Consider the following 25,640-nt stretch of genomic DNA (forward strand, 5'->3'; position numbering starts at 1 on the left):
CCTTCCCCTTATGCGACGTCGCCTTCCCCTCACCTCCTTTTAATTTGTTTACCTTCTTTTTTGCCTTTTTAAGTTGCAAATAGTGCAAATAGCGAAAATCAAAAAAGTTAAAAAGCTTTTACCACCGGCGGGAGTCGAACCCCAACCCCACCGTCCACCACGCTAACGCTCACCCAACTGCGCCACACGTGTCACACTTAGCCCAAGGTGTCGAGGGTGGTGATAAAACCAGCAGTTCTCGCCGCCAACAGGCGCGCTAAAGACACACCAGACTCTAGATTTCAGATCGATTTTAGGCCAAAAAATCTCAAAAATTCGACTTTTTCTTTATTACAGAATACATTTTTTAAAAACACGTATGGGTTGGGGGGGGGGGAATAGAAAACGGATATTTAGAAAACATACAGAAATTGTGTCGAAATTTGTAAAAATGGATGGAAAAGCGAAAATGAAATAATAAATGGAAAAAAAAGAACCTGGGGGAGGGAGGGTGGCCATGGAAATAGAGGGGAAAGAGATTACATAGAAAAAAGCGGAAAAAAAATTGCAAAAAAAAAGTGGGAGAAATAGACCAGAAAATTGGATTTTGGCGGGAAAATAGGAAAAAAAGAGTTATGTGAGAGGATATATGCAATTATTATCGAAATTTACAGAAAAAAATGGTGGGAAAAATAAATTTTTTGAAAATTTATATATTTTTTCAAAAAAATTAAATTAAATATTTTTTAGACGACGAGCGTCGGTTTCGCCGGACTCATCGCCGTCGTTTCGATCATTTCGGCGTCGACGACGACTTCTGGCTCCTCATTGGCAACGTATTCTTCGCGGAGTGTTAGATTCGGTATGTCTCCGTCTTCGTCCTCTTCTAGAAGCGTTTCTTCCTGCAAAAAAACACACTTTTTTTTGATGGGAAAAATTGGCTTAAAATCGCAAAATTAGGTCAGGAAACTGAAAAATTCGAATTCACCGTCAAAAGAGCTTCAAAATGAGTATAATATCAAAAATAGGTTGGTGGCCTAGAAATCCAAATTTCGAAAAAGTTAGTCCCCCGGTCAAAATTGGCCTGAAATTACAAAATTTAGCCAGGAAACTGAAAAATTCGGATTCAGCATGAAAACCGCTTTAAAATGAGTATAATATCGAAAAATAAGTTGGTGGCCTAGAAATTCAATTTTTGAAAAAAGTTAGTCCCCCGGCGTCAAAACTGCCCTAAAATCCCACAATCAGGTCAGGAAACTGAAAAAATTGAATTCCGCGTGAAAAGAGCTTTAAAATGAGTATAATATCAAAAAAATAGGTTGGTGGCCTAGAAATCCAAATTTCCGGAAAACTAGTCCCCCGGTCAAAACTGTCCTAAAATCCCAAAATCAGGTCAGGAAACTGAAAAATTCAAATTCAGCATGAAAAGAGCTTCAAAATGAGTATAAAATCGAAAAATATGTTGGTGGCCTAGAAATCCAAATTTCCGGAAAACTAGTCCCCTGACCAATTTTCGTTTTTGATAAAAAATGGTCAATTTTGCCAGAAAATGAGTCATTTTTTCACATAAATTGCCCTTTTTTTGGCTAAAAATGAGCGATTTTTCCAATTTTTCTGCTCAAATCGTTCAATTTTCAGCCAAATTTTCAGTTTTTTCTCGGTAATTCTCATTAGACCACTTACCTTATCCCCGTCGTACTCCTCCTCCTGTTCTCCATCCATTCCATTTCCAATCGGTCCCTCTTCAACGTCTGCGTCTTCGTCTCTCTCCTCTTCAACACACGTGTCATTATCCAATTGATGCATTGCACGCATTCGATCGGATAGTGTTGAAGTAGTTGAAGACGTCGACGGCGTCGTCAGAATAGAAGAAGACGTCGATGTGGAAGAAGTGGGCGTGGCTTGCTCACTCAAACTCTCTCGAATATCCGATAGATTCGAACGGGGGCGGCGGGCGTAGACCGGTGTCACCGGATATTTTTGAGGCGATTTTTCCAGTTTTTTCTGCAAAAAAATTGTTTAATAAATAGGCTCCGCCCACTTTTATTCATTGCAGATTGCTGCTAAGCTCCGCCCACACTTTTTTGTGCAACATTTTTTTTTTCATGATTTTTCTAGCACAGAAAGTCTTCTTCTGAATTGAAACTTCTTCCAGAATTGAAAATGGGCGGAGCTTGGAGATTAGGCACCGCCCACTTAAAAATTTTTAAACAGTTTTCGCTTGTAGGCTCCGTCCTCTTTCCTTAACCCTGATTCTAGACTCCGCCCCTTTTTTCTAGCCTCGCCCACTTTTATTCATTTCAATTTGCTGCTAAGCTCCCCCCACACTTTTTTGGTTCCAAAATATAGTTTTTCAGGATTTTTTTTAAAAATCAGGCTCCGCCTACTTTTTATTTTAACAGTTTTCGTTTTGATAAAAAATGGCCCCGCCCCTTCTCAGAGGCTCCGCTCCCAGGGATACCTCATTTTCAACCAAATTTCATTTAGGCTCCGCCCCCTTTTCCTTTCCCATCTAAATCTCATTTAGGCTCCGCCCACTTTCCCCCTTCTTCTCAAAAACAAGAACTAGACTCCGCCCCTTCCTTCTTCTCATAGGCTCCGCCCACTTTCCCCGCTTCTTATCTGAATCCCATTTAGGCTCCGCCCACTTTCCCCCTTTCTCGTAGGCTCCACCTCTTTTTCCCTTTCTCATAGGCTCCGCCCCTTTCCTCTTCTCATCTCAGTCTCATTTATGCTCCGCCCCCTTTTCCCACTTCTTCTCAAAATCTCATTTAGGCTCCGCCCCTTTCCCCCTTTCTCATAGGCTCCGCCCCTTTTCCTCCTTTTCACCTATATCTAATTTAGGCTCCGCCCCCTTTCCCCGCTTCTCGTCAAAAACAAGAACTAGGCTCCGCCCCCTTTTCCTCTTTCTCATAGGATCCGCCCCTTTTCCCCTTTCTCATAGGCTCCGCCCCTTTTCCCCTTCTCATCTAAACGCCATTTAGGCTCCGCCCCCTTTCCCACTTCTCATCTCAGTCTCATTTAGGCTCCGCCCCCTTTCCCACTTCTCCTCAGAATCACATTTAGGCTCCGCCCCTTTTCTTCCTTTCTCACCTAGACTCCGCCCCTTTTCCAATTTCTCATTTAGGCTCCGCCCCCTTTCTCAAAACAAAACTCACCATCTTGTTGCGGCTCATCGTAGGAGGCTCCGCCCCTTTTTGCTCCGCCTCCTCATCACTATCAACAAACTTGGTGATCCTTGGCGACCCCTGAATTCCCGTCTTCTGCGACACATAGTACATTGCAATCGCATTCCGTCGATATCCTCGAACCGCCTCCTCATCGTAGAAGCTCCGCCCCTCCGGATTGCGGCAAAGGTGCGCCTGACACGTGCACGGATGTTGGGCGGATCCGTCGACTTGACAATTGATACCGTCGAGAGAGCATTGGCAAGTGAGAGGGTCACACGCACCGTTCGGACAGTCGCATCCGCATATCGAACGGGTCGTTCTGAGGGTTTTCATCGCCTCGGCGCCCCCATTTTTTTCCAATTTTACACCGGATTTTTTGAGAATTTGAATGCGTTGTTTCGGCTCGATTGGATCCATATGTTTTGTCGTTTGGATTTCTTCGATCTCCTCGACGTCATCTGGATGAATCACTTCGTCTTCTGACAACTCTCCATCCTCATATAACTCCAAATTCAGTGGCGGACGACGTCCCGACGCAAGGGAGAAGTGTCGATGAGTGTGATGACGTGGGTGCATTGCGAGTGTCACGCAGCCCTCTTTTGGTACAGTAAGACTGCCTTGGAGACGGTCGAAATAGTGCACGTCGAGACCCGAGAAACGGATTTTCCGGGGGCGGGGGGCTCCTGCAAAAATTTTTAAATTTTGGAAAATTTTTGAGTCGAAAATCACTTTTTTTTTGCTTGAAAACGCTTAAAAACTGCTCTAAACTGCTTAAAAATGCGCTAAAGGCGCGAAAAGAAGGTTTAAATCGCGTCAATGGCACGCCAGACTCGTGAAAATAGTAAAATTCGGCTATTTCAGAGCGCGTCAAAGGCGCGCCAGGAAGAAATAAGAAATCAGAAAACGCGCCCAAGGTGCGCCAGGGGACAAAATTCGTGATTTTATTAAATTTCTTCTGCAAAAATTAGGAAAAATTTAGTTGAAAATGGCAATTTTTGAGCATTTTTTGAGTCGAAAATCACTTTTTTTGCTTAAAAACGCTTTAAAATTGCCTAAAACCTTCTCTGAGTGGCTTAAAAACGCGTCAAAGGCGCGTCAGATTTGCGGAAAAGTGTTTCCAAACGCGTCAAAGACACGCCAGCCCCTGAAAACAGTAAATTCGGCCATTTAAAACGCGTCAAAGGCGCCCCAGAGCCGCAAATTTGAAGTTTTTCAAGTGAAAATCACAAATTTTGGATGGAAAACTGCTTTTTTTCAACCTAAAAAACCCAATTTTGACCTCCATATCGCGTCTCAGGCGCGCCAGATGCTGTGATTCGAGAGTCTGGTGCACCTTTGACGCGTTTCCAATGCAATCAGATTCGCGGAAAGAAGGTTTCGAAGGCGTCAAAGACACGCCAGATTCTGAAAACAGTGAATGCGGCCATTCGAAACGCGTCAAAGGTGCGCCAAATAGCAAAACTCCAACAGAAAAAAACGAGCTTAAGGCGCGCCAGATTCGCAACAAATTGAGACCTATGAGATTCGAAACGCGTCAAAGGTGCGCCAGGCAGAAACGGGAGACCAAAAAACGCGCTGAAGACACGCCAGATAAAGAAATGATCAATTTTGGCTGAAAGTAATGTGAAAAATGATTCATTTTCAGCCAAAATTAACGATTTTTTAAAGGAAATTTCAAGATTTTCAGCTTAAAAATCGAATCTTAAGCAAAAATTGACAATTTCCCAATGAAAAATTCTCAAATTTGGCTGAAATTGAGTCATTTTTCATATAAATTATCCGGTTTTTTGGATTTTCGCTGAAAATTCGATTTTTCCGCTGAAAATCTTGAATTTTTAACCAAAATTCACCATTTTGACTGAAAATGTTTCACAGAAATTAAAAAAAAAAAGCGATTTGTCTCTTTTTTATGCTCAAATCGTTCAATTTTCAGTCAAATTTTCGATTTTATGGCTTAAAACTACTATAATTTTCAGCTAAAAACCCTCGAAAACGCGCGGAAGGCGCACCAGGAGGGACAAAAATTTTTAATTTTTAATTGGAAAATGCTCAATTTTGACTGAAAATGAGTCATTTTTTCAAAAAATTCACGAAAAAAGTGCGATTTTCCCGATTTTTATGGTCAAACTGTTCCATTTTAGTCAAATTTCCGGTTTTGCGGCTTAAAAATATCTTTTTTTTTCCCATTTTCAGCTCAAAATCTTCAAAAACGCGCTGAAGACGCGCCAGCGGGTCGGAAATTTTTTGATTTTCAGTTGGAAAATGGTCAATTTCGTCTGAAAATGTGTCATTTTTTCACAGAAATCATCCGTTTTTCTTCAAAAAACTCAATTTTTAGCAAAAAAAGTGCGATTTTTCTCATTTTTTCGCTCAAATCGTTCAATTTTCAGTCAAATTTCCCCATTTTCAGCGTCAAAACCCTCACCATAATCATCTCTCTGCGGGAATTCTACCAGAGGCTCTCTCAACGACGACTTCTTCGGTTTCTTCACCACATCGTCAGATTCTTCTTTCTTGACGACGTCTTCTGATGCTGACGACGTCGACGGCATCTGATCGATTGGGGTAACATCTACAGTACTCTCGGGGGTTACTGTAGTCTCCATAGGGATTACTGTAGGGATTACTGTAGCTTCTAGAGGAGCCACTGGCGCCGGAGCCGGTGGCTTATAGCTCGACGGCGACACTTTGAATCGGAAAATCGGTGTCGAATTGTGGCGGACAAGAGAGGGGGCGGAGCCTGTAGACGTGGATGGAGCAGTGGTGTGAAGCGATTGTGTTGAGATCGATTTCTGGAATAAAAATGAATGAAAATTTGAATTTTTCAGTCAAAAATGTGTTTTTTAGTCGAAAAATTTGCAGAAAAGTCTGAAAATTATCATAATGTAGTCGAGCGCGCGTTCAGCGCGTTTTTTATTTCGAAATTTCGCTGGATTCCTGATTATCAGGCGTGCCTTCGGCGCGTATTTTTGGTCACCGCTCTTTCTGTCTGGCGCACCTTTTACGCGTTTTCCCTCAATTATTGCCTGAAAAATCGTGAAAAACCGCGATTTTCATTACAAAAACGTCAAAAATGATGATCTGGAGCGCCTTCGACGCGTTGTCCGAATTCACTATTTTCAGAAAAACATTTTCAGAAAAACATCTTGAAAAATATGAATTTCGATCGAAAACGAGCTGAAAATGACTGAAAATTCGAATTTTTCAGCAATTTTCAGAACAGTTTTAAAAGAAAAAAACTTATAGAAACCATTATTCGATTGACAATCACTGCGATTAGGAATCCATCGAAAATTGATTAGGAAATTATTATGGAAAAATACATTTTCTGATTTTCCAAAGAATATTATTAGGGAACGTAGAGCAACGGTTGGTTTCACGTGTAATAAACGTTTGATTTTCGAAAATTGAAGCATTTTGATATGATTTTTGTGCTTTTGATGTCATAAAACGCGTCAAAAGTGCGCCAGACTCTCGAATCGGTCATTTTTGCGAATCTGGCGCACCTTTGACGCGTTTGAAATGGACGAATTCGTAGAGTTTTCACGAGTCTGGCGTGCCTTTGACGCCTTCAACAAAAGAGGTTTAGATTGCTCAAAACGCGTCAAACGTGCCCCAGACCAATCGAGATTTTCCCTCAATTATTGAGTGAAAAATCGTGAAAAATCGCGATTTTCACTCTAAAACCGTCAAAAATGGTGATTTCTCAGAAATCTGTTCATTATATAGTGCCAAAAATGTTCAAATAACATAACTTTTTTGCGAAAAGTACTCAAAAACGGGTATTCTTACAGAAAATGACTCGTTTTTTGATGGAAAATACGGTTTTCCTAGCTTAAATCGCTTATTTTTCAGGTTTTTAGTGCCAAAAACCCTTCTAAAATCTGATTTTTCTATCCAAAAACTCTTTTTTGTGCTTCAGACGTCATAAAACGCTTCGAAGGCACGCCAGCTGCTGATATCAAGATTACTGTAGTTACAGTAGTATCTGGAAGTATACGGTCCTTTTTGAGTAAATTGAGACTATTGAAAACGCGTCGAAGGTGCACCAGACTGTCTCGAATCGGTCATTTTTATGCGCTCTGGCGCACCTTTGACGCGTTTCAAAAAATCGCAGAATTCACAGTTTTCAGGGGCTGGCGCGCCTTCGGCGCGTTTCGAATCGCAAAGTCTCAAATATTACGAATCTGGCGTGCTTTTTCCGCGCTTCGAATCGCCTAAATCTCAATTTTCACGAGTGGTCTGGCGTGCCTTGGCCTCTTTTCCGCGAATCTGATTGCATTGAAAACGCGTCAAAGGTGCGCCAGACTCATCGAATCGGCCATTTTTAAAGCTTCCTGGTGCGCCTTCAGCGCGTTTGAAATCGCTGAATTCGGTGTTTTCACGGATCTGGCGCACATTTGACGCGTTTGACACCTCTTTTTACGCGTCAAAGGTGCGCCACTCTCGAATAACAGCGGCTGGCGCGCCTGAGGCGCGAAATTAGGTTTTTAGGTTAAAAACGGCCAAAATTCGTCATTTTCACTCGAAAAACTTCAAATTTTTCGTTTTTTCTTGGATTTTCTCGGTTTTTTTCCCATACCTCCAATTCTCCCGTATTCTGAGTAGTCGTGATGACAGGTGTAATCTTCAACGATGAGCATCTCGACAATGAACTCGCCTGTCCTTTTTTTATCGTTTTCATCGATTCTTGATAGGATCCGTTGTCGTCGATGAGTCCATCTGAAGTCATGAATGTTGATGATGACGTCGAGGAAGAATCAATCGATATTTGTTTTTCGACGAGTGGAACCATTTGTTCTGCAAAAATTGGTGGGTTTTGGGATGAAAAATGGTTTAAAATTGAGATTTTTAGAGCAAAAATGACAATTTCAAGTCAAAAATTGAGAATTTTCAGCTTAAAAATGAAGCTTTTCAGTCAAAAAAGACGATTTTTCGTTTAAAAATAGGGATTTTTACCCTGAAAATAACGCTTTTCAGCTTAAAATAACGATTTTCAGTCTGAAAATGACGATTTTCTGCCTGAAATTGAGCATTTTCGGTCAAAAATGACAATTTTTACACTAAAATTGACAATTTTTAATGAACAAATAAAGATTTTTGTCGAAAAACAAAGATTTTCAGTCAGAAAATGAAGATTTTTAGTCAAAAATTAACAATTTTCAAGCAAAAGTTGACGATTTTCAGTCAAAAAATGAAGATTTTTAGGCTAAAAATTACAACTTTCAGCCTTTTAATTTAAAAATTGAGCATTTTTCGGTATTTTCCACTAAAAGACACGGAACTAGATGACTAGAGGGGTCAAAAGTGACGTGATACTGATAATGACGCGAAAGCTATGAGTAGTTTAGAGAAGATGGGGAGAGATATATTGAGATCAGTGTAATATGGAACAGATGATTTGATCTACGCACCCAAATCATGAGATTCGGATGGAATTTAGAGCAAATTTGAGTTGAAAATCCAGAAAAACTGACCCTCACGCGTCAAAAGCGCGCCAGATTCTCGGAACGGAAATTTCAAACGCGTCAAAAGCGCGCCAGCCCCTGAAAACAGTGAATTCAGTCATTTGAAACGCGTCAAAGGCGCGCCAGAGAGCCTAAAAACGATTTTTTGTTGTTTTTGGCGCACCTTTGACGCGTTTTCAATAGTCTCAATTTACTAAAAATATGACCGTATACTTCCAGATTTCCTGTAACTACAGTAATCTTAAGATCAGCGGCTGGCGTGCCTTTGACGCGTTTGTTTCGTCTATATAGATCCTCTAGGCAAGTTTCTGGCGTACCTTCGACGCGTTTTATGTGTTTTTGGTAAAAACTCAAAAAACAAGCAATTTAAGCGAGGAAAACCATATTTTCCACCAAAAAAACGAGTAATTTTCAGTAAGAATACCCGTTTTTGAGTACGTTTCGCAAAAAAGTTATGTTATTTGAACATTTTTGGCACTATATAATGAACAGATTTCTGAGAAATCACCATTTTTGACGGTTTTAGAGTGAAAATCGCGATTTTTCACGATTTTTCACTCAATAATTGAGGGAAAATCTCGATTGGTCTGGGGCACGTTTGACGCGTTTTGAGCAATCTAAACCTCTTTTTTGAAGGCGTCAAAGGCACGCCAGACTCGTGAAAACTCTACGAATTCGTCCATTTCAAACGCGTCAAAGGAGCGCCAGATTCGCAAAAATGACCGATTCGAGAGTCTGGCGCACGTTTGACGCGTTTTATGACATCAAAAGCACAAAAATCATATCAAAATGCTTCAATTTTCGAAAATCAAAAGCTCTCTCGGACTGTCTCATTGGACACTTTTTCTCTCTCAGTGAGAGAGAGTAAATACTGAGATCGAAGCGTTCTGAGAAAACCGGGGGCGTCGTTTCTTTGCACTAAATACACTAATAATACATACAGAGAGAGAGAGAAATGGTGCCATTTTGTCTGGTCGGAGACGGTGAATCACCTTTAAACGCGTCAAAGGCGCCCCTTGGACGCGTTTGTATCATCTTAAGGACTTTAGTGCAAGTTTCTGGCGCACCTTTGACGCGTTTTAATCAGCGAAAACTGGTTTGAAGTGTTACAGTAACCCGTTTACCAGCAGAGACAACGAAAAAAAACTGAACCTGCCGCGCCTTTGACGCGTTTACAGAACAAACATTCCCCCGATAGAACCATTAAATTGTGTCTGGCGCGCTTTTGGCGCGGATTTCTTCCAGTTTTCGAAATTGTGTAAAATTCCCCCAAATTTATGGTACAATCGGGTAATTTTAGTTTCGTGAACGCGTCAAAGGCGCGCCAGACCCAAATTTTAAGGTCTTGAGGGTACTGTAGTCCAGTAACTTGAAAATTGTATTTATCCAGCTGAAAACGCGCCCAAGGGCACGCCAGCTAGAGATAAAACACACAGAAAACTCCAATGAAACATGTCGCACAAAAATCAGAGAACCGAGAGAGTGAGAGACGCAGAGAGCAAGTGAGCAAGAGCCGAAAAATAAACAAAACTCAAAAGATCAATTGTCGAGTGTCGATTAGTTTTGTGTTTCACAACTTGATTCGTGTACTCCTCGTGGACAAGATTGGGGAGAGAAATTTGAATTTCTGAGAGAAAAATCGCAAAAATCAAGTTCTGGCTCGTGTACTCCTCGTGGACAAGTTGGGATAGTGAAGTTTGAATTTTTCGGTGAAAAAAGCGAAAATCACAAATCATGACTCGTGTAGTTCTCGTGGACAAGATTGGGGTGAGGAAATTGGTATTTCTCGGTTAAAAGTAGTGATTTTTGATGTAAAATCCGAGAAATCAAGTTCTGGCTCGTGTACTCCTCGTGGACAAGTTGGGATAGTGAAGTTTGAATTTTTCGGTGAAAAAAGCGAAAATCACAAATCATGACTCGTGTAGTTCTCGTGGACAAGATTGGGGTGAGGAAATTGGTATTTCTCGGTTAAAAGTAGTGATTTTTGATGTAAAATCCGAGAAATCAAGTTCTGGCTCGTGTACTCCTCGTGGACAAGTTGGGATAGTGAAGTTTGAATTTTTCGATAAAAAATGAGCGGTTTTTGAGGTGGAAATCGCGAAAACTTAGTCTTGGTTCGTGTAGTCCCCGTGGACAAGTGAGAATTCTGGAGTTTTTACGCGAAAACCACTTGTCCACGTGGACTACACAACTAATGTGTTATCAGCGGACTTTCCGACACTTTTCCACGATATTCGATCATTATTCGGGGGGGGGGGGGGGGGGGGGAAACCCTTTTTCAGAGAACGATCAAAGTGTCAATGAGAGGTTAAAAAGGAAAAGAAGAGTGATAAGATATCAATTTTTGAAAGACAAAGATTAAAAACCGGTTGGAACGGGAATAGATGACGTCAAGGAGGGGAGATTAACGATTTAAGACCATGGAGAAGTAAAACGCGTCAAAAGTACGCCAGAAACTAGCCTATAGGAGCTATATAGATGATACAAACGCGTCGAAGGTGCACCAGTCTCTCGAATCGGTCATTTTTATGCTCCCTGGCGTGCCTTTGACGCGTCTCAAATGACCTAACTTCCTGTTTTGCGGTTGTGGCGCACCTTTGGCGCGTTTAAAAGATCAAAGTGAAAATATGAATTTTATCACTTTCAGAGCGAAATTTTCAGATTTTCAGCGATTTTTGAGATGGAAAACCGGGTTTTCTGCTCAAAAAGGTGTCAAAATCCCATATTCGGGTTTAAAAAAAAAGTGATCTTCAGTCAGTTTTCGAGGTCTTTGAGCTCCAAAGCGATCTAAAAACGATCCACGTTTCCCTATATTTGGACACCGGGAGACGAGGGATGGTTTGCAACTTTGCAGAGAGAGTGTGAGAGGAGGAGAGACGCAGAGAAGCAGAGAGATAGAATCCATTGTCCACTAAACAGTGAACGGGATTGCATCATCATACTATGTATAAGTCCCGAAATGCCCCTTTTCTCGGATCTGGCGCACCTTTGACGCGTTTAAAACATCCTAGTAAAAAACCTGAATTGTATCACTTTTAGAGCGAAATTTTCAGATTTTCAGCGACTCTTAAAGGATGAGGAAGCTCAAAAGCTCATAAATCACACTTGCAAGTGACTTTGGGGGAGGACTCTACGTTGAAATGTCATTTTCGACAAGAAAAACTGAAAAATCATTCGAAATCTGGTAAAAACTGACTGAAAATGAGGTAAAACGGTACAAAAACCATAGAATTTCGTCATTTTTAGAGTTTTCAAGGCTATTTCAGGCTGAAATTGCGTCATTTTCAGTGATTTCTACTGGATTTTCGATGTTTTCCAACTGTTTTTGATCTACCAACACCTCAATTTTTCGTGTAGATCAAAAATTAGCGGAAACTACAGGTAATCAATATATATATATGAAGTATATATATAGACACTGATAAGCGGTCGAATTTCTCTCTCTTTCGAGATGATAACACCTCGAAATTAGAGAGAGCAAACATTTGTGAATGTGTATAGCAAGTGCGCTCTACCGGAATCATGTATAGCAAGTGCGCTCTACTGAAATCTAGGTGGCGGAGTGTCTCAATGGAGCACATTTGCGACAGCAAAACACTGAACCGGGTGATGTTAAGATGTATCATCTTGATTTTCAGCCTATTTTCAGCCAATTATCAGATGTCGTATAGCAAGTGCGCTCTACCGCACTTCCTCATGGAGAAATCGGTAAAGACGCTGTTTTCAGCAAATTTGGAGTTTCAGGAGCTGGAAGGTGCTTGGAAATGAGTTAGAACGATTCTAGACAGTTTTTTGAGCATTTTCAGCCTGAAATCGTCTGAAAACGTCGTTTTCAGCTCCAAAACGCTGCTCAGAGAGCCGATTTTGAGTGTTTTCAGTCAGATTTCTGATTTAAAAAACTCGAAATTTGAGTTCCAAGAGTCCAGGAGTCAGTTTGGAACAGTTTCAGCCTGATTTTCAGCTTCAAAATGCTCTAAAATTGAGTTCTGATGGATTCCAGCCACAAAACACCTCAAAAATTGGGCTCCAAGAGTTCAGGGAGAGCTCTGGCCATATGTAGTCGATTTTGAGTGCTTTCAGTCAGATTGTAGACAAAAATCTCGATTTTAAGCTTTTTGCGCCAAATTTCAGCTCCAAAAAAGGTCAAACTGAGCTCCAAGAGTCCAAAAGGGTCTATGACCAGGTGGAGCTAATTTCGAACAATTTCTGCCTGATTTTCAACTTCAAAATGCTCCAAAAATTGAACTCCGAGAATCCAGAGCCAATTTTGAGGAATTTCAGCAACAAAAAACCTCGAAAATTGTGCTCCAATAACTCACGGATAGCTCTGACCATATGGAGTAAGTTTTGAGCATTTTCAGCCTGATTTTCAGCTACGAAATGCTCCAAAACTGAGCTCCAAGAATTCAGAGCCAATTTTGAGTGATTTCAGCCACAAAACACCTCAAAAATTGTGCTCTAAGAGCTCAGATAGAGCTCTGACCATGTGGAGCCAATTTTGAGACTTTTCAGTCACATTTTAGACGCAAAATCTCGAAATTAGCGATGTAGAGCCAATTTTGAGCGTTTTGAGCCAAGTTCTAGCTACAAAACACCTTGAAAATTGTGCTTCAAGAGCTTAGGGAGCCGATTTTGGGTGTTTCTAGTCAAATTCTAGTTCAGAGCCAATTTTGAGCGTTTTGAGCTACAAAAAAGTTCGAAGCTGGGCTCCAGGAGCCAGTGACCATATGGAGCCAATTTTGAGTATTTTCAGTCAGATTTCAGACTAAAAATCTCGAAAACTGAGCTCCAGGACTCCAGGAGCCAATTTTGAGCATTTTCAGCATGATTTTCAACTTCAAAATGCTCCAAAACTGAGCTCAAAGAAACCAGGGCCAGTTTTGAGCGTTTTGAGCCAAATTTCAGCTTCAAAATGCTCCAAAATTCTGCTCCAAGAGCCAAATTTCGAGCATTTTTAGACGAATATATCCATCTCTATGTGAGGTCTAAAAAGACGACATATAAGTGGTGGGGGAGAGCTCGTATTTCAGAGAGAATAAGAGAAATGGGGGAACACACAATTGAGCATTGCTCATTCTCTCTGTGTCTCTGTGTCTCTTATTCCGAAATAAATAAACGCAGTCGTGGCGCCGCCAAGAGAGGAGAATTCTCTGATTTTCTGTTTGTTTTTACGTGGACAAACCGAAAATTCGAAACGAAAAGAAGGAGTCATTCTCAGGAGAAGAAAGCGACAAAAACGCGTCTAAAGGTGCGCCAGATTCGCGAAAATTGAGATTTGGTCATTCAAAACGCGTCAAAGATGCGCCAGGGAATAAAAAATGACCGATTCGAGAGTCTGGTGCACCTTTGACGCGTTTTCGATAATCTCAATTTACTCAAAAATGACAGTATATTTGCAGATACTGTAAGTCATCTTAAGTAATCTTAAGATCAGCAGCTGGCGTGCCTTTGGCGCCTCTAGTATAGTTTCTGGCGCACCTTTGACGCGTTTTATGTCATTAGAAGCAAAAAAAAGAGTTTTTGGATAGAAAAATCAGATTTCAGAAGTGTTTTTGGCTCTAAAAACGCAAAAAAGAAGCGATTTAAGCTAGGAAAACCGTATTTTCCGCCAAAAAAACCGAGAAATTTCTAAACCAAAGATTCTGAGTTAAAAAAAAAAGACCGCGCTTCGTCAATTTTTGATCTACTGACGACAGTGTGTTCCGATATTATTGACCATTTGTCTTAAAACCAATGAGTTCGATCAACCGACGTCAATATTTGGACGGGGATTACTCGTAAGTGAGGTGTTTCAGTTTCCAGGGTCATAGTTTCATAGAAACTACTGAAAATTCGATTATTTTCAGCTTGATATAGTTCGTGACAGGTGAAAACTACAAAATATGAAAAATGAGTGATTCGTTTCGTTTTTCATGAATTTTCGACTATTTTTGATCTACGAGTAGATCAAAAATGAATGAAACTACACGGAAATCAATATACTGATAAACTCTCTGTTTTCGATGAAATGACACTGATACTGATAGCGAGTGGAGCAAACATGTGAATATTACATGTTTGTAGCTAGTCAGCAGAGTTGCATAGAAGTGAAAATTTCTTATCCGGAAGTCGGAAGCGATATCCCTTATCCGGAAGTCGGAAGTGAAAAAACGCCCGGAAGTCGGAAGTGATTTTCCTTATCCGGAAGTCGGAAGCGATATCCCTTATCCGGAAGTCGGAAGTGAAAAAACGCCCGGAAGTCGGAAGCGATTTCCCTTCTCCGGAAGTCGGAAGTGATTTTCCTTATCCGGAAGTCGGAAGTGATTTTCCTTATCCGGAAGTCGGAAGTCCGAAGTGAAAAAACGCCCGGAAGTCGGAAGTGATTTTTCTTATCCGGAAGTCGGAAGCGATTTCCCTTCTCCGGAAGTCGGAAGTGATTTTTCTTATCCGGAAGTCGGAAGCGATTTCCCTTCTCCGGAAGTCGGAAGTGATTTTCCTTATCCGGAAGTCGGAAGTCCGAAGTGAAAAAACGCCCGGAAGTCGGAAGTGATTTTTCTTATCCGGAAGTCGGAAGCGATTTCTCGTATCCGGAAGTCGGAAGTCGGAAGCGATTTCCCTTATCCGGAAGTCGGAAGCGATTTCCCTTATCCGGAAGTCGAAAGCGATTTCCCTTATCCGGAACTCGGACGTTGGAAGTGAAAAAACGCCCGGAAGTCGGAAGTCGGAAGTGATTTTCCTTATCCGGAAGTCGGAAGTGATTTTCCTTATCCGGAAGTCGGAAGCGATTTCCCTTATCCGGAAGTCGGAAGTGAAAAAACGCCCGGAAGTCGGAAGTTGGAAATCAATTGATTTTTTCGCAAATATTCAAAAACTCCAAGAGAAAAGTTCATAAAATTCGCGAAAATCAGTGAAAAATTAGTTTTTGGCTGAAAAAAAGCTCATTTTCTGTCTTTTTAGACCATTTTTCCTTCTATTTCTGCGAGATGTACTTTTCCGAAATCCCACAATTATGGAATGACGGAAGTCGGAAGTAAACATCCGAAAACGGAAGTCGGAAGTCGGAAGTGATTTTTGTTATCCGGAAGTCGGAATTCCATGCAACTCTGGTATTTAGATCCAAAATTCATGGAAAAACGGAGAAAATAACGCATTTTTGAGCCTCTGATAGACTGAAAATAGGAAATTCATCCTAAAATCGTGCTCTGAATGCAATTAATTTTTCCACCAAAAAATCAATTGAAACGTCGCCTAAAAGCAATTTTCGATGCTCCTGGAGATCAAAAAGAGAAGAGCTTGATCCGAACTACAAACAACTTTCTCTCTTCTCTTCACTTTTCAACTCTAAACACGCCTGATCAACGATCAAGGAAGGAGAGAATGAGAAAGCAGCTGTTATCATTCTCTTAGTTAGTTATTTGGGAAGAAGGGAAGGCGAAAAATAAGAAAAAACGTAGAAAATCGATTAGATCTTCGAAAAATATAATAGAAAAACGGAGAGATCAAGTAGATCAAACTAGAGTATAGTCGTGGTGGAATTGATCTACTAGCAGTTTCTTTTTGATGTCAAAAATACGGGTTTTTACACGAAAAAATAGCAGAGAAAATGGGTTTTTGAGCAAATTTCAGCTGGAAATAAGATTAAGAAACCGAAAATCTAGTTTTTCTAGGAAAATCTCTCTAAAAAGTCGGATTTTCACTCAAAAAGTGGGTTTTCAGACTTTTCACAAGATTTTCAACGTTTTCTGGTGAAAAAATTGCTTGAAAATCTCATTTTTCGTCTGAAAATTTGAATTTCCGCTTTAAAAATGTGAAGGAACGCCTCCTGCCTCAAAAATGTCTGAAAATCTAGATTTTTGTCAAATTTCAGTACTTTTATGCCAGAAAGCATTAAAAATGACCGAATCGAGAGTCTGGTGCACCTTTGACGCGTTTTCAATGCAATCAGATTCGCGGAAAAGAGGTGAAGGCACGCCAGACCCGTGAAAATTGAGATATATGCGATTCGAAGCGCGGAAAAGGCGCCCCAGATTCGTAATATTTGAGACTTTGACGATTCGAAACGCACCGAAGGCGCGCCAGCCCCTGAAAACTGTGAATTCTGGAATTTTTTTAACGCGTCAAAGGCGCGCCAGAGAGTATAAAAATGACCGATTCGAGAGTCTGGTGCACCTTCGGCGCGTTTTTAAAAGTCACAATTAACTCAAAAATGACCGTATACTTCCAGATACTACTGTAACTACAGTAATCTTAAGATCAGCAGCTGGCGTGCCTTTGACGCGTTTGTATCGTCGTATAATCCATCTGGGCGAGTTTCTGGCGCACCTTTGACGCGTTTCAAACAAAATTCGAAGAAAAACTGATTTTTGTGGCCATTTTTCGCCCAAAAAGTATAGATTTTTGATAAAAACTTCTCCATTTTCGAACCAAAAATCTTTTTTTGAACGAGAGATAGAAGAAAAGTAGAGTAGATCAAATGAAAGAGACAAAAAGGGGAAGTGACTTTCGTTATCATTTTCTTCTTCAAAAAACAGAAAATGGGGATGATTTTCACGTGTTTCACTATGATATAGCAAAAAATCTGAAATTTAAGACAGATTTTCAGCAAAAGTTGTGTCAAATCATACCAAAATCATCGGGAATTCGTCTAAAAATCTGGAAACCTGGAATTTCAGCTAGATTTTCAGCAAACTTGGGTCGAAATTAGGTGAAAATTATCAATTTTCAATGATTTTGACAATGAAAATCAAACTTTTCAGCGATTTTAAGCCATTTCTGACTGATTTTCAACGATTTTCAGTCAAAATATCTCAAAAATAGCTGATTTTTGGGCGATTTTCGACTCCAATCATGCCAAAATTCTCTTAGAAACAAAAATGAACGATGCGATGACCATCGAGACGACTTCTTTTAGTCTTCTGTTCGATTTTGGCATCGTCACCAGATGACGAGACGCAGATGAGAAGACGCAACACATACATATTATTGTCATAAATCATGATTAAGATACGTCGAACGGTCAGAAGAGTACAACAATTTTTGTTCGTTGGGTTATTTGAAAACGCGTCAAAGGCGCGCCAAACGAGAGAAAACGGCGAATCGGGGTTTTTGAGTGAAAATGACGAATTTTGGCCGTTTTTAACCCAAAAACCTAATTTCGCGCCACAGGCGCGCCAGCTGCTGTTATTCCGAGAGTCTGGTGCACCTTTGACGCGTAAAAAGAGGTGTCAAACGCGTCAAAGGTGCCCCAGATTTGCCTAAACAGAGAATTAGGTTATTAAAACACGTCAAAGGTGCGCCAGCTTAGCATAAATAGAGTTAGGCGAATCAAAGCGCGCTAAAGACACGCCAGGCCTGTGAAAACGGCGATTTCGGACATTTAAAACGCGCCAAAGGTGCGCCAGAGAGCATGAAAATTACCGATTCGAGAGTCTGGTGCACCTTTGACGCGTTTTCAATAGCCTCAATTTACTCAAAAATGACCGTAGACTTCCAGATACTGTAACAACTACAGTAATCTTAAAATCAGCAGCTGGCGTGCCTTTGACGCCTCTAACCTGGTTTCTGGTCAGGCGCACCTTTGACGCGGTTTATGAAATTTTTAGAGTATTTGGATAGAAAAATCAGATTTCAGAAGTGATTTTGGCACTAAAAACGTTGAAAAGAAGCGATTAAAGCTAGGAAAACCGTATTTTTCAACAAAACAAACTCGAAATCGTATTTTCTCAGTCAATTTCAGACCATTTTCAACCGATTTTGACCATATTTTTTGCTATTTTCACAGTATTTTCAGACAAAACACCTCATTTTTCGCGGATTTTCCTCATTTTCAGACGATTTTTATAGATTTTCAGCCAAATTCTCACCCCCTTTTCCGAATTCCAGCGGTGTCGAGTAAACTTCCTCTCTGGATGCCTTTCGTTTCGGTGTTGCCACATCTGAAAATGCGTTTATTTAGGCTCCGCCCACTTAGACTTAAACTGTTCCAGAAGCTCCGCCCATTTAGGCTTATATTAATACAGAAGCTCCGCCCATTTAGGCTTATATTAATACAGAAGCTCCGCCCATTTAGGCTTAAAGCAGTGAAAAGCTCCGCCCACTTAGGCTCATAGTATTTCTGAAGCTCCGCCCATTTAGGCTTAAGTTATTAAAGAGACTCCGCCCATTTAGGCTTAAAGCAGTGAAAAGCTCCGCCCACTTCGGCTTAAGAAGCTCCGCCCACTTAGGGTAACAGTGTCTTTGAAGCCCCGCCCACTTAGGCTTACAGTATTTCCGAAGCTCCGCCTCCTTAGGCTTGAAGTATTTCTGAAGCTCCGCCCACTTCGGGTAAAAGTTTTGATGAAGCTCCGCCCACTTAGGCTTGAAGTACTTCTGAAGCTCCGCCCACTTAGGGTAAAAGTGTCTTTGAAGACCCGCCCACTCAGGCTTATAGTATTTCTGAAGCTCCGCCCACTTAGGCTTGAAGTATTTCTGAAGCTCCGCCCACTTTGGGTAAAAGTTTTGATGAAGCTCCGCCCACTTTGGCTTAAGAAGCTCCGCCCACTTAGGCTTATAGTATTTCTGAAGCTCCGCCCACTTAGGCTTGAAGTATTTCTGAAGCTCCGCCCACTTTGGCTTTGAGTATTCCAGAGGCTCCACCCACTTAGGGTAAGCGTGTTTCTGAAGCTCCGCCCACTTCGGCTTGAGAAGCTCCGCCCACTTAGGCTTATAGTATTTCTGAAGCTCCGCCCACTTTGGCTTTGAGTATTCCAGAGGCTCCACCCACTTAGGGTAAGCGTGTTTCTGAAGCTCCGCCCACTTCGGCTTGAGAAGCTCCGCCCACTTAGGCTTATAGTATTTCTGAAGCTCCGCCCATTTAGGCTTATAGTATTTCCGAAGCTCCGCCCCCTTAGGCTTGAAGTATTTCTGAAGCTCCGCCCATTTAGACTTAAGCTCCGCCCACTTTTAGGTACCTACCGTCTTCATTCGCACTGTAATAAATCTCTCCGGACGTTGAGCGTGTCACAAGTTTCGGGGGTACGGTAGGTGGGCGGACGTCCTGAAAATATTGGGAATTAGGCCCGTTTTTAGGCCTTGTCAGGCCCGTTTTTATGATAATTTTGCAATTTTTGGGCTAATTTGAGCCAAAATTTTCACTTTTTTTGTCTGAAACTCCGCCCACTTACCGCAGTCGTTCCACTCTTCCGGAGTGGTGTTCCATGAGTCCGTTCAATGTGTTCACTGACCGGTTTGAATACTGATTGTCTCAAATTACGAATTGGTGTGGAGGCGAGTGGTTGTGATGGCAGAATTATGGCTATTGGTGGACCATCTGGAAGAAGAAAAAGATAGGCCACGCCCACTTTTAGGTGGTCAAATTGCAAAAAGATAGGCCACGCCCACTTTTTAGCTTGTGTGTGAGGTGCAGAAACGGTTAATTTTGCAATTTTTTGGTGAAAAAGAGGGGCGGAGCTTGCCAAACAGACCCCGCCCACTTTTTGCAGCAATGTTTGGACAAGGTCACGCCCACTGTTCCAGCAGGTTTAAAGAAGAAATGATGATTGAAAAGGGGCGGAGTTTGATCTAGGCTCCGCCCACTTTACCCGTTTTGGAGCGCGAAATGCATTTCTTTTTGCACAAAAATTGGAAATGAGAGTAGGCAACATAGACTCCGCCCCTTTTCTGCATTTTTGAGATTTAAATTCTCAAAAAAATCGTCGAAAATGGGGGCGTGGCTTACACTGACTCCGCCTACTTTCCAGAACTCCTAATGATGGGCGGAGCCTACTTTCCTAATCTGAACCGAAAAGTGGGCGGAGCTTCAGCAATTTTTAAAACTGTTTAAGCTTAAGCTCCGCCCTCTTTTCCTTTATAAACCGGTGGAAACAGTGAGCTTGGCTTGTTACAAAAAGTGGGCGGAGCCTGTATTAAACTCCGCCCCTCGTTTTCCACAAATCGGAAAATTAGCCTTTTCCGGAGCCCAAACACCAGCTAAAAGGTGGGCGTGGTCTCTGAAAAGTTGGAAAATAGGGGCGGAGCCTGAGATAGGCTCCGCCCACTTTGACACCTACCATTAACTCTGTCCATTCCCATCGCCATCGATGCGAAATGAATTCTTTTCCGTGGACTGGGCGGAGCCACGGAGGCTCCGCCCCCTTCTTCTGGACGTCCGCGTTTTTTCATCGGTGATGACGATGACGTCATCTTCTTCATTGGACTCTTCTGTGGAGAGGAGGCTCCGCCCCCTACCGATGCTCCGCGAAGTGGGCGTGTCCGTTGAGGAGTGAGAATGGGCGGGGCGTCGTCGTTGGTGGATATCGATTGGAGGAGAGACTGAAAAAATCGGGGATTTTCAGGGAAAAATGGATTGGGAAAACTGAAAATTTGATATTTTTGAAGCGATTTTCAGTCACAAATTGCTAGAAAATTCGTTAAAATTTGTATGTTTAGTGGGCGGAGCCTAATTTTGGGGGTTTTTCATTGATTTTTGTGGTTTTTGGAGGCGGAGCTTAGGGTTTCTAGGGATTTTACGCAGAAATAAGAGAAAAATTGGGCAATTTCTAGCAATTTTCCGGTCTTTTTTTCAGGCTCCGCCCACTTTTCAGGTCTTTCTAAGCTCCGCCCACTTTTCAGGCTCCGCCCCGTCAAAATCTCATTTAAAACCTAAAAAATGACACAAAACTCCGTCATTCTCAGTCTAACACTGCCCCAAATTAGGCTCCGCCCACTGCTTAGGTTCTTTTGAGGCTCCGCCTACTTTTAAAGGCATTTTTTAAACCACGCCCACTTTTAAGGCTCTTTTCAAGCTCCGCCCATTTCTAACGTTCTTTTTAGGCTCCGCCCACTTTTTTAGGCTCCACCCACTTTTGAAACTCCGCCCATTTTTTACCCTTTTCATAAGTTCCGCCTACTTTTAGTCTCCGCCCACTTTTAAGGCTCTTTTCAAGCTCCGCCCATTTCTAAGGTACTCTATAAGCTCCGCCCATTTCTAGCGTTCTTTCTAGGCTCCGCCCACTTTCAAGCCTCCACCCACCGTCATCGACGTCGTCCGCTTTCTCTTCAACACGGGCGTCTCCTTCATCTCGACATCTTCTGATTCTTTCGGGAAGACTCCGCCCACTCCACAAGCTCCGCCCACTTCACTCAAAGCTCCGCCCACCGACCCAGACCGTCTCATCGTCGTTTTTTTGGGTGATTCCGATTGTCTGCGTGTCCGTTCGGCGGTCCGACGGAGCAACATAGATCCACTGGCACTTCTGATGAGTCCTGGAGCTCCAGATGCTCCAGAATCCGATTCAGAAGACGTCAGTGACGGCGGCGGTGTCGTATTTCCAGAATTCTCCATTTTTTCCACTTTTTTCGTCGAAAAACTCGTCGGAAATCCTTCGACTAGTTGCATTTGATCACTTGGCTCTATTCTAAAAGGGGCGGGGCCTCCTCCTGCTCGTCGGGGCTCCGCGGAGGCGTGGCGAAGCGTCGAGACGCTCCGCCCACTTCTTGGAATGTATTGTTTCGCGTAGATATTTGTTGTTGTTGAGGGGGCGGAGCTTAATGGAGCAGCGGATGGTGCTCGAGTCGTTGTTGTTGTCAGATTGACCATTGAAGCGGAATGAATCAGTTTGGTGGAGGAATTCGATGGTTTTAGCTGAAAATTACAGAAAAATTGCTTGAAATCGGTAAAAATTGGTCAAAATGGTCGAAAATCTGGCTGAAAATCGATTGAAGACGGTGAAAAGAGCTGAAAGCTAAGGAAATGGGGTGGAAAACGTTGATTTTCGAACAAAAAACTGACCAGAAAAAGCCTTTGACCAGAAAAAGCCTAGATTTTGTTCTAAAAACTTAATTTTTCAATGAAAAAATCAATTTTTAGTTCAAAAATGTATTCAAAACCATTTTCATTAAAATTGATCTGGAATTCTGTGTAAGTTGCTAAAATCAATTCTAACTTGTCTAAATCAGTACTCGTTATTTTAATCGTTAATTTAAAGCGCGTCAAAGGAACGCCAGATGCGCAAAAACAGTGAATTTGGCCATTTAAAACGCGTCAAAGGCTCCCCAGTTCCACAAAAAATGACCGATTCGAGAGTCTGGTGCACCTTTGACGCGTTTTCAATAGTCTCAATTTACTAAAAATATGACCGTATACTTCCAGATTTCCTGTAACTACAGTAATCTTAAGATCAGCAGCTGGCGTGCCTTTGACGCGTTTGTATCATTTTATAATCCCTCTGGGCGAGTTTCTGGCGCACCTTTGACGCGTTTTCAATAGTCTCAATTTACTGAAAAATTACCGTATACTTCCAGATACTACTGTGTTAATCTGAGCGAGTTGATCTGGAAATATGTATCAAAATTTGAGTTAATTGACTCCATTTCGCACAAAAAATAAATTTCAATTTTCTACAATTTAAGAATGATTTCAATCAATTTCTGACGATTTCAGCTATTATTGAGTTTATCTGCACCCATTTTTCCCCCAAAACTCTTACTAGGGAAGGTCATGGGCTCGGTCTGGAGTTATGGGCCGTGACCTATATCGTTTGAAAGCTGAAATCACGCTGATTCCAAATATATATTCAGTTTTTGCCCTCGAGGCCTGATATTCGAGAAAAACAAGGTTAAAGCTCGGAAAAATGACAAATTATTGCCTTTCTGACACGCGAAAATCGCTAGAAAGTTTCAAAACATTTTTCGCGTGTCAGAAAGGCAATAATTTGTCATTTTTCCAATCTTTAACCTTCTTTTTCTTGAATACCAGGCCTCGAAGGCAAAAACTGAATACATATTTGGAATCAGCATTTTCTCAGCTTTCCAATGATATAGGTCACGAACCATAACTCCAGACCGAGTCCATGACCTTCCCTAGTTAGTTTTCTCGGAACTGTTGTTGATCCACCATGAATCCAATTAGAAACTAATTTAACCAGATGGAAAAGTACATCAATTGATACAAAACTAGCTAAATTCAGTATGATTTTTGCGCAAATCCAAAGTTATTAAATTTTTTGTCAGGATTGATTCGAAAATGGATCGGATTGATGTGGAAATATGTATTAAAATGAATCCATACAGGCTAAATCGGTTAAAAATCCGTTTTCAACCATAAAATTTTGGTTGAAAACACGGCCCGACTTAAAAAAGGTACCTATTTTTTACCAATTTTTTTGAAATTTTACATTAAAAATTTCAATTTTTTGATGCATAACTAGCTTTTGATTGAATTCTGAAGTATAGTCAAAAATTCGGCATTTTTGGAAAAAAAAACCTATTTTTGACCTAAAAACTCTAATTTTCTTAGTTTTCAACCTAAACTCGCTCCACCCAAAACACTCTAAATTTTGAATCTAAATTCAACTACAATCGCTGAAAAAAGACTGAAAATCACTCAAAAACAAGATTTTCAGCTCGAAAACCCAAGCGCCGCCTCTAAAAATAACTAAAAGTAACTATAAATCTGACTAGAATCATTATATTTATGGAATCTGCTGAAATTCAATATATACAATTTAAACTTACTGAAAATTTTCTATAATTACTCAATCTGGTCCCTAATTACCATCTAATTAGTCTCCTATCAGATAGATATTAGGCAACTTGTCAAATCTCATCTAATCCGCCGACAAATAAATGCTAATTACTCCTAATTACTCTTGATTGAACTCTAATTAGTCTAGAACGAAATTTGCTGTAAATCAGTAGATCAAAGTCTCGAAATTATCGATTTTCATCAAAAATTTTCGATTTTTGGCTGTAAATGATTGAAAAAAGCCCAATTTTTAGTGAAAATCAATATTTTGTAATCCTTACTTTCCAATTTCTATCCTTAACATGATTTTTATTGAAAAAATCGAATTTTTAGACTAAAAATTGAGTTTTTTGGTGAAAAATCTATTTTTTCAGGGTTTCCCGGTCAAAAATACGGTTTTTTCGCCGAAAATCAAGTTTTCAGTGCCAAAACCAACGTTTTTCATCTTATTTCCTTATCTTTCAGCTCTTATCAATTGAAAAATCGATTTTCCACGTCACAACACACAATTTTGGCCTAAAATTGATAAAAAATAGCTCAAAATGCGTGAAATTTTCTGGAGAATCTTATAGAGCCAACATCAATTATCAATTATCGATTTTTTTTCCGGGGACACGTGATTTTAATATTTTTTTGAAATTTTTTTTCAAAAATTACTTTTTGAGTTTCTTGAGGAGGTTTCACTGCCATTTCCAGCTGACTCGATCCTTTCTGACGTTGCAAACCGCCCTTTGGTTTCGGTGGACTCGGTGTGAATCGATCGGCCTGGAATTTCAAAAAAAAAGTTTTTTTTGGAAATTTTTTTTCAAAAAATATTTTTACTTACCTTGACAGGAACCCGCGGACCCAGAGGTTTTTCCGGTGGATGAAACATCTGAAAATGTGAATTTTAAGCCTAATTTCTAGGAAAAAAAAACGAGAATCTGTCCAGAATCCACTCATCTGATGACCGTCTGAATTCAAATTGTCCGATTGCCGCCGTCGGAGGAGTACGGTGTGCATTTGTCTGCATGCATCAGATACTACGCGCAATTGCGGACATTGGGAAATTTCATTTTTTGTCGACACGGGGAATCCTATTTTTGGCCGATTTTGAAGATTTTTTATGGTTTTTTGGGGTTTTTAAGGTTAAAATGTTAAGAAAAACGAGTTTTAGGTAGCTAGAATCGTTAAAAAATCAATTTTTAGCCTGGAAGTGTTGATTTTTTGTATTTTAGTTACTCAAAAGTTGGTGAAATTCATTTTGACCTTTTCTGTGAGGTTTTGATCGTTTTCTGATGATTTTTGAGTTGAAAATTCAAGAAAAACGAGTTTTTTAAGGCTGGAAACCTAGAAAAACCGATTTTTCACCCTGAAAATGTTTATTTTCGATTTTTAGTAACACAAAAGTTGGTAAAGTCCATTTTGACGTTTTTCGAGGGTTTTTGGGGTCATTAGAGTTAAAATATTGAAAAAATCTGGTTTTGAACTGTTAAAACCATAGAAAAAATCTATTTTTATTCAGAAAATGTTGATTTTTTGGTTTTTGACTAGGGAAAGGTG

The 25,640-nt window shown here is 40.8% G+C and overlaps 2 protein-coding genes across 2 annotated transcripts; both read right to left on the bottom strand.

The window, feature by feature from the left end:
• Positions 1 to 725: 725 nt before the first annotated feature.
• Positions 726 to 7,944, bottom strand: GCK72_003194 (uncharacterized protein; the record flags this gene model as incomplete). Its single annotated transcript, XM_053723874.1, has 5 exons — positions 726 to 881; positions 1,663 to 1,983; positions 3,138 to 3,832; positions 5,575 to 5,941; positions 7,732 to 7,944. The coding sequence occupies 5 exons, from the start codon at positions 7,942 to 7,944 to the stop codon at positions 726 to 728; spliced, it is 1,752 nt and encodes a 583-aa protein (XP_053592519.1).
• Positions 7,945 to 18,433: 10,489 nt separating this feature from the next.
• GCK72_003195 (uncharacterized protein) lies at positions 18,434 to 24,972 on the bottom strand (the record flags this gene model as incomplete). The annotated part of the gene is made up of 7 exons (XM_053723875.1): positions 18,434 to 18,531; positions 18,859 to 19,498; positions 19,819 to 19,904; positions 20,644 to 20,905; positions 21,606 to 22,217; positions 24,756 to 24,863; positions 24,925 to 24,972. The coding sequence occupies 7 exons, from the start codon at positions 24,970 to 24,972 to the stop codon at positions 18,434 to 18,436; spliced, it is 1,854 nt and encodes a 617-aa protein (XP_053592520.1).
• Positions 24,973 to 25,640: the final 668 nt, after the last annotated feature.

Source organism: Caenorhabditis remanei, chromosome I, assembly GCF_010183535.1.
Source record: "Caenorhabditis remanei strain PX506 chromosome I, whole genome shotgun sequence".
Taxonomy (NCBI): domain Eukaryota; kingdom Metazoa; phylum Nematoda; class Chromadorea; order Rhabditida; family Rhabditidae; genus Caenorhabditis; species Caenorhabditis remanei.